Source organism: Erpetoichthys calabaricus, chromosome 11, assembly GCF_900747795.2.
Source record: "Erpetoichthys calabaricus chromosome 11, fErpCal1.3, whole genome shotgun sequence".
NCBI lineage: Eukaryota > Metazoa > Chordata > Cladistia > Polypteriformes > Polypteridae > Erpetoichthys > Erpetoichthys calabaricus.
In genome coordinates, this window is record NC_041404.2 from 137,353,865 (window position 1) to 137,363,465 (window position 9,601).

General features: G+C 50.0%; 1 protein-coding gene across 1 annotated transcript; it reads left to right on the forward strand.

The window, feature by feature from the left end:
- On the forward strand, positions 1-7,744 carry wfikkn1 (WAP, follistatin/kazal, immunoglobulin, kunitz and netrin domain containing 1). The gene is made up of 2 exons (XM_028814063.2): positions 1-454; positions 6,182-7,744. Exons 1-2 carry the CDS (start codon positions 248-250, stop codon positions 7,724-7,726), a joined length of 1,752 nt encoding a protein of 583 aa, XP_028669896.2. The 5' UTR covers positions 1-247; the 3' UTR covers positions 7,727-7,744.
- The last annotated feature ends 1,857 nt before the right edge of the window (positions 7,745-9,601 follow it).

The window sequence follows — 9,601 nt, forward strand, 5'->3', positions numbered from 1 at the left end:
CTTCTCTGCTGACTGACATTCGACGGCTCAGCTCGCCTTCTCCACTCCTATGTCAGCTCCTTCTAATCTGCCGGCACTTTTCGCCCTAATCGATTTAGCGTTCGGCGATTCCGCTCGTCGCCCCCCTTCCCGATTCCCTTCATGTCTTCCCAAGCCCCCACGTAGCCCCCTGTCCTCCGGCCGCAGGAGGAATGAGAAGAGCCGCCGCTGACGGAGCACCGTGCCGGAAGGTCCGAGTCCCCACGCCATGACACGGCGGGCTTTGGTGCGTCACGCTGGCGCCCCCGCGCTGCTGCTGCTCCTGCTCTGCTGCCCCAGGCGGGGGCCTGTGGCGTGGGGTGCCAGTCTCACAGGTGCCAAGGCCGGGCACCCGGGGGTTTGCCCCAACCAGCTGAACTCCAATTTGTGGGTAGACGCGCAGAGCACCTGTGAGAGGGAGTGCCTGGTGGACCAGGTGAGTGCTGGGGGGCGGGCGGCCTCGGGGGGCTCTGCGATTCTTTGGATTTGCACAATGTCTGATTGTCGCTCGCTAGGATGAGTTTTCTAGAAGTGTGTTTTTAAATGAGAAGGTCTAACCGCTGGGGCACCGCGTTTAATAAAAATCGAAATCGGACCCCGCCGGTGGGTGCAGCGTGACGCGGCTTTGAAAATGAAAAACAAATTGGGTTTGACTTTTACTTTTAACGATTCAGAGCTCCTTCTTTATCTGTCACTTGAGCCACAGGACATAAAGAGGGGACCACCGGCACTGGACACCCCCCACAATACGAGCCCGTGTCGGCGCTGAAACGTTTTAATCGTCGGACCCCAATAAGAACGTGAATGTAGAAGATGATGAGCACAGCCATTGGCACAGACAGGCGACATTTGTAATGCAGTCATAAACAGTAAACGTTTACTTCACTCAAGCGCATTTCAAACATTTATTATATTCCTAAAACAGAACTAAACTACTATTGTTAATAAAAGACAAACAAACACATCACTGGCCTCTCATTAAGTGACACAAGTAAACGAGTCTCCACAGCAAGAGGACAGAACGGACGGCCACCTCAAGCCGCATGACGGTGACAGACGACCCTCGAGGGGCTCCAGTCTGAGGGGCTTTAACCAGCGGCGCCGCGCTACACCCCCTCCCTCGCACTTCTGACAGTTTTCGGTGACCGGTCAGCCAAACGCGTCCTTCACGCCACCAGGCGACTGGAAGTCATCGGTCTCGCCTCCCAATGGCGTTAAGAGAAGCCATTGGCCCCCACGTCTTCTTTGCACCCCTGCTAGAGATCTCGAGTCAATGTGCGTCGTAACGACGACCAGTTACAAGACCACTAAAGCTGCACTCAGCAGCCAATACTGCCAGGGCGCTCTGTGTGCCCCCGCCATGCCCGCTCACCCCTCATTGCGCCTCCGCAGGTCTTTTCGGTCGGACGTTTCAAAGTTTCTCCTCCTCGCGGCCTCGTCGGTCATTCCCTCTTTTCTTATTGGTGTCTTCACCTGTCAGTCATCTCAGTCTGACTGTTTCCCAGGTTGGTGTCAGTTCTACCTTCACACCCCAGAAACGGCAGCCGTCCGCGAGGGCTTCATAGGCTGCAATGCGCAGTGCGCTCCATAGAGGGCGCTACATCATCACTCGCCGCAGACGGCCAGCTCGGCTGATTTCACTGCACAGCGGCTCGGTACCGGGGCTTTACTGTGAAACCAGTGCTTGACAAAGAGCCGTTTATACAGGGAGGGGTCGACGTGGGCTCATTGGAGTAATCTGTGGACAAAACGCAAATTTTAAACTCTGCCAGCTGTTGTCATCTATTTGTGCTTGTTTACAGAACCTGATATGGGTCTGAGCAAATAAAAGTTTCTTTTGGGAACTAAACACGGTTCCCCTACGACACAGCTCAGGAGGAGCACTTCGGCACCTTTGTCTTTAGGTGCAGTGAACCAACGAACGAATGTCTTATGCTGTCCCCGTCATGGCTGAAATGTCTAGGATGCGATGAGATGAGTCGCTGGGTGCGTCACATTACACGACTGCCGTTCACAGGACGGGCCGCCGACTCGCTAAGGTTATGGGACTGAAAATCGCTGGAGAGATCGAGAAAGGTGACACAGTCCGAGTGCGGCCACCACACACCACCACGCGGGTCGCTGTTTGTGGGTGGAAGGCCCCTCAGCATCTCCACTCGTGTTAACCGTGGCTGTCGCTGATGGAAACGCTCCAGCGCTCAATGCTGAGGTAATCAAGTAGCTTCTGTAATGAGCTAAATCTGCATTTTAAAAATGACTTTTTTATTTTAAGAAATACTGTATTTAACCATTTTGTGCTTAATTTAAAAAGTAATGAGAGTGGAACAAGCAGCTTTCGCTGCAATCAAAATATCTGCAGGGACAGATTTTAAATTTCGGTTAGAAATTCCTACTCGTATGTTATGGTTAAGAAATTCAGACACTAGTGAAAAATAACGAACTTAATAAAAACACACAAGCTGATTTTTAAAAGGACCATAAACTGCGTTATGCTTTAAAAAGTGTAACAGCACTGGCAAACATCTGCTTTTATAATAACAGGAATTTCAAAAACAAGCACCCAAGTCAGTCCTGCAGTACAAAAAGTGCAGGAGGGTTGATATCACGGCCGGTTTAGGGGGGCTCACGTATTCCCAAGGTCCACTGGTAGACCCCCGGAGGATTAAAGGTGGAGAACCCCCGGTTTAGCGCTCGCAGTGAACGGCAGTGTTACGCCAGCCCGTCTTCACACACTGCACATGCGCAGCTTCGGCCCCCTGCTGGCACAGGACTGTCATTACAATCACTCCGGGACTCCACTACACTACAGCTACAGGGGTGCGCAGGACAACCAACGCTGAACCTTTTTCTCCCCATTAAAACAAAATAATAACAATTTATATATATATCTTTTACTAATAATTACAATCAAACTAGACCCAAAACAGAAGCAAAGAAAAATATTTGGATGCAAAACGAAAGTGACAGGATTAAAAAAAAAGTGAATTATTACTTATTGCTACAGACGGCCGTTCTCGCCCCTTAAAATCCATCCATTTTCCAACCCGCTGAATCCGAACACAGGGTCACGGGGGTCTGCTGGAGCCAATCCCAGCCAACACAGGACACAAGGCAGGAACCAATCCCGGGCAGGGTGCCAACCCACCGCAGGACACACACAAACACACCCACACGCCAAGCACACACTAGGGCCAATTTAGAATCGCCAATGTACGTAACCTGCATGTCTTTGGACTGTGGGAGGAAACCCACGCAGACACGGGGAGAACATGCAAACTCCACGCAGGGAGGACCCGGGAAGCGAACCGAAGTCTCCTAACTGCGAGACAGCAGCGCTACCCACTGCGCCACCGTGCCACCCCCGCCCCTTAAAATGCATCGCGTTATTTCGTCAAGTTGCGCACACTCGTGGGCTTTGGCCGTCAAATGAGGTTTGCCATCGAGTGACAAGAAGCGAACCGACGCCATGGCTGTGCCTTATATGCTCAGTCCTACTGGCGCCCAGTTTGGGGTCCCGGGAAGGCCAGCGATTATCCCAGTAACTTTGGTGTAAAGCAATAATCAGATTTTTCCAAGTGCCACCTTAACGTTTATTTATTTATTTTTACATTGTTTCCCAGTCCCTCAGATAAATCGAGATTGTGCGTTAGCATTTTCACAAAAATGCCACCGTTTTAGTTTGCTGTATTTTTACTTCAAATATCAACAACAAATGCGGTTTGGCCAGGTGTGCCCAAATCTCTGCCCACCAGGCTTAGCTATATGAGTAGCGTTCTGTTACTTGTAATATCTGAAGGCCCCGTTAAAGGCTGATCTGCCAATATGAAAGCAACAAGCGAGCGTCATTCGAACAGATGGCATCCCACATGGGCTTCAAGTCCCGGGTGCTGCCCACCTGCAGCTTGCATGTTCCCCCCGTGTGCTCCCAAAGACCCGCCTGTTTGGTGGGCTAAACTGGGCCTGATGTGTGTGTGTGGCTGGCGCCCAGTCCAGGTGTTGGTCCCGCCTTATGCCAGATGCTCGCTCGCACACGCTTTTCAAAAGAAACATTTTAGTCTCATTCTGTTTTAGTCGAATGAACATGCAGTTCAGTTAAAATTGTCCTTTCAGTCTCACATTTCCATCTGACTGTGCGGCACCACTGGACGGTAACCCACACACCTGCAGGTTTGTGCCCCCCCCCCCAGCACTGACTCCCTATGTGACTGTAAGAAAGCCGGTGCTCCGGTGACGGGCGGTGAGGTTCATGGCTGGCGACTCCTTCAGAGTGACATTTACAAATCTATGAACCCCAAGGAGTCGCCGATTTACCATTCAGTTGGCACACTGACTGCTGGTTAGGTTTCACATCTCATCTCATTCTTTACACACACAGGTGAGGCGCATGTCTGGGTAAGAAAGAACGGCGAGAGAGCGGATTTGAGCTGCGCCCTCCTCCTTCTGCTCCGGTCAGGGGTCGCCACAGCGGATCATCTTCTTCCATGTCTGCCTGTCCTCGTCATCTTGCTCTGTTACACCTGCATGTCCTCTCTCAGCACATCCATAAACCTCCTCTTAGACCTTCCTCTTCTCCTCTTACCTGTCAGCTCTATCCTTAGTACCCTTCTCCCGGTATACCCAGCATCTCTGCTCTGCACATGTCCAAACCAACGCCATCTCACCTCTCTAGCTTTGTTACCCAAAAGTCCCACCCGAGCTGACCCTCTAATGTCCTCATTTCTAATCTTCGTCACACATCTTTAACTCTGCCACCTCCATCTCTGTCCCCTGTGTCATCGTCACCATAACAGAGCTGGTCTCACGACCGTCCTGTAGACCTTCCCTGGCACTCCTACTGATACCCTCAGTCTGCCGTTACGATTCCACAATTCAAACTCATTCAAAGCAAATGAAAGTATCGAGTGGTGTACAAAAAAAAAAGGGATTTCAATTTCGACCCTAAATGAAATATTTTGTTGTTTTTAAAAGCTTTTAATTCTGATATTTTAATCAATTTTAATACAGACTGTTCAACAAAAGGATAACACGAAAAACAAAAGAATATTTTATTTAAGGTCAACATCCATCCATCCACTGCGGTGGGTTGGCACCCTGCCCGGGATTGGTTCCTGCCTTGTGCTCTGCGTTGGCTGTGATTGGCTCCAGCAGACCCCCGTGACCCTGTGTTCGGATTCAGCGGGTTGGAAAATGGATGGATGAATCCGAACACAGGGTCACGGGGGTCTGCTGGAGCCAATCACAGCCAACGCAGAGCACAAGGCAGGAACCAATCGTGGGCAGGGTGCCAACCCAGAACAGAGGTCAACATTTAGTTTTTAAATATTGGATTGCATTTTTTCTTACTCTGATCCAATTTTTTATAAAATTGAAAACCGTTGATGTACTTACCTTTATTTGTAAATGAAGTCCATGCGCCTGTCCTTCTTCATGAAAATCTCCGTCACTTTCTTGTAAAAGTCCTCCTTATTTTCCTTTAGTTTTAAAAATCTTAATCTTCCATTTTGGCAGTCAATAGGAATCAAAAATCAAACTAAACGGCCCGCTGCAGCGCACGTGACTTTCTGACGTCGCTAACTGATCGGCGCCTCTGCGGAGAAGAACAGGAGACACGAGCGCCCCCTTCAGGACGGCCTTACTCACCCTGTGCCTTTTCACGGCGCGAGACTAAATACGTCACACACAGTCATTAAAGCTATTAGGCAGGCTGTGGAAAGTCAGGGTGTGTAATAAACGTGTCTGCAGACCTTCTATTGGCGACATACAGAGAGACAGCGACAGGCACGCGCATCACCCCGTCAGTGTGTGCGGGAGCGCGCAGTCCGAGGTGCTGAGACTCCTCGCTGCCGCACTTCGCGTTTCTCCGCAGTATTTGAAGTCAGCGAAGTGGACTAAAAAATGATCCGAATTCTTGGCATCATACAGTAAACACATTTATAGCACAGAGCAGCGGACACCTTTATATTTCATGTTGTCATTATTAGTTTTTTGACTTTTCATATGACAGGCCCCTGTTGCCTCCCCTGACCACACTAACCCTAACCCTGCGGTGCTCACATTCTGGGAACACAGGGAGAGACAGACGTACTCTGTGGGTGAAGAACCTCGGGGTGGGCTGCGGAGTTTATTCTAACAAGCTGACCAGTTTAACATTCTGCCCCTCCAGGACTGTGCCGGGATGGAGAAGTGCTGCACAAATGTGTGTGGACTGAAGAGCTGTGTGGCTGCCCGCTTCTCAGAAAGCCCTCCTGGTAAGCCAGATCATCAGAAAGCTGGAGGAAGCCTCGGCAACACGGGAGCCTCTTGGGGGTCCATAAGTTGCCACAGTTTTATGTGCAGTCAGCAGGGCTCCACTTGTGACATCTGGGAAGGTCAGCCCATCTGCAAGTGCCGGGACCGTTGCGAGAAAGAGCCCAGCTTCACCTGCGCCTCAGATGGTCTCACGTACTTCAACCGCTGCTACATGGACGCCGAGGCCTGCATCCGCGGGGTTACGCTAACGGTGGTCACCTGTCGCTATCACCTCTCCTGGCCCCACACCAGTCCCCTGCCCTTGGACACCACCACCAACCCTACTCCCACCACCTTCCACGAGGATCCTTTCCCTCCTGCCCTTTACCACAATCCCACCCACCAGTCTGTCTACCTGGGGGGCACAGTCAGCTTCCACTGTGATGTGGTGGGCAGTCCCAAACCAGACATTACCTGGGAGAAGCAAACGGACCGCCGAGAGAGCCTGATTATGAGGCCTGACCAAATGTATGGCAACCAGGTGGTCACCAACATCGGCCAACTTGTCATTTACAATGCCCAGCCGGGGGACTCGGGCATCTACACCTGCACGGCGCGCAATGTGGTTGGCATTCTCCGTGCCGACTTCCCCTTGTCTGTTATTCGCCGCACAGAAGAGGAGGAGAGCTTTGAGGACAGCCTGGCAGGAGACATGAGGCGCCCTTTCAGTCCTGGAGACTGCATGGCCGAGGTGGACAGACGCGTCTGTGGAGAGCAGCATGTCGACTGGTACTACGACTCCAAGAGAGCCGGCTGTTTGACTTTTACTTTTGGGGGCTGCAATGGAAGTAGAAATCACTTTGAGACCTATGAGGAATGCCACGCCACCTGCCATCGCAATGGCATGAACATCTGTAATCTGCCAGCTGTTCAGGGACCCTGCAAATCCTGGGAGGCCCGCTGGGCATACAACTCCCTCATGAAGCAGTGCCAAGCCTTTGTTTATGGGGGCTGTCAGGGAAATGGCAACAACTTTCGCAGCCAAGAGGAGTGTGAAGATAACTGCCCTCTGCCCAAAGGTCGGCCCTGCAAGCCCTGCCGGCCAAAGGCCAAGATGGTGCCAAGCTTGTGTCGCAGTGACTTTGCCATTGTCGGTCGAGTGACAGAAGTCATCGAGGATCAGGACACGGGCATTGCCCGCTTCCGGCTAGAAGAGATTCTACGTGATGAGAAGATGGGCCTGGCCTTCTTTAACACTCGCCACTTGGAGGTAACTCTGGCCAAAGTGGACTGGAGATGCCCGTGTCCCAATGTAACAGTGGAGGAAAGCCCCTTAATTGTGATGGGCGATGTCCAGGATGGCATGGCCATACTTCAGCCGGACAGCTATGTGCGACCGGTCAATGACAAACGGCTGAAGAAGATTCACGAGGTTCTGGAAAAGAAGACGTGCGAGTTACTGCAGAGATTTCAGGATTAACAAGACGGAGGGCGCGAGTGTGTGCTGTGACGACGCGGACTGCTGGACATTTGATCTCCAGTTTCTGCATAGGCCCCTTAGCCTTTAGTTATACCAGCGTGGCGTTTGTGGTCATTCAGGTCCTAACAGGACAGGCCCTTTGAAAAGCCGAGTCCTCTTTTATGTCAACGCTAAGCCAACGACTTCATCAGAACTGGCGGCGCTTGATCTACTTACAAGGTGAAGGCGGCCCATGGACTGTCGTTTGGGCAGCGTGTGAGTGGCACTGAGGTGGCACATCTATCGTGACTGACTTCCCCAGACAGTCTCACCTCTCTAGCCTTTGTAGTTAATAAAGTCACTTTACAGTTTGTGCCATCCAGAAACTCCAATGACTTTACTGCCGACAGACAAAATGTGGCAAATGTACTTAGGCTGAGAAATAAAATTTGTTTTTAAATACAGATATTATTATGTAGCGTTATACTATCGACTTAGTCACTCATTGAACCATCTCTTTAAAGTGTGCATACGGTGGCAAAACCCTGAACTTCTACAGTCGCATGAAAAAGTCTGGGAACCCCTCGTAATTCTTTGGATTTTTGTTTCTCATTGGCTGAGCTTTCAAAGTAGCAACTTCCTTCTAATATCTGACCTGCCTTATGGACACAGTAGGATTTCAGCAGTGACATGAAGTTTATTGGATTAACAGAAAATATACAATATGTGTCATAACAAAATTAGACAGGGGCATAAATGTGGGCCCCCCCAACAGAGATATGACATCAATATTTAGTTGAGCCTCCTTTTGTCCTCTAGACGCTGTCCTCCTATAGCCTCTGATGAGTGTCTGATTCTGGATGGAGGTCTTGTTGGCCATTCTTCTTACAAAATCTCTCCAGTTCAGTTCAATTTGATGGACAGCCTGCTTCAAATCATCCCATAGATTGTCGATGATATTCAAGTCAGGGGACTGTGACGGCCATTCCAGAACATTGTACTTCTCCCTCAGCATGAATGCCTTTGTAGATTTCGAACTGTGTTTTGGGTCATTGTCTTGTTGGAATATTCAACTGCTGTGTAACTTCAACTTTGTGACTGATGTTTGAACATTATCCCGAAGAGTTTGTTGATATTGGGTTGAATTTATCTGACCCTCGACTTTAACAAGGGCCCCCAGTCCCTGAACTGGCCACACAGCCCCACAGCATGATGGAACCTCCACCAAATTTGACAGTAGGTTGCAGGTGTTTGTCTTGGAATGCAGTGTTCTTCTTCCACCATGCAAAGTGCTTTTTGTTCTGACCAAATAACTCCATTTGTGACTCATCAGTCCAAAGCACTTTGTTCCAAAATGAATCTGGCTTGTCTAAATGAGCATTGGCATACAACAAGCGACTCTGTTTGTGGCGTGAGTGCAGAGAGGGCTTCTTTCTCATCACCCTGCCATACAGATGTGCTGAATTGTAGAACGATGTACAGATACACCATCTGCAGCCAGATGTTCTTGTAGGTCTTTGGAGGTGATCTGTGGGTTGTCTGTCACCATTCTCACAATCCTGCTCATATGCCACTCCTGTATTTTTCTTGGCCTGCCAGACCTGCTGGTTTAACAGCAACTGTGCCTGTGGCCTTCCATTTCCTGATTCCATTCCTTACAGTTGAAACTGACAGTTTAAACCTCTGAGATAGCTTTTTGTAGCCTTCCCCTAAACCAGGAGACTCAACAATCTTTGTGTTCAGATCTTTGGAGAGTTGCTTTGAGGATCCCATGCTGTCACTCTTCAGAGGAGAGTCAAAGGGAAGGAAGCCCAACTTGTAATTGACCGCCTAAAATCCCTTTATATCTCATGATGGACACACCTGTCTATGAAGTTCAAGGCTTAACGAGCTCAT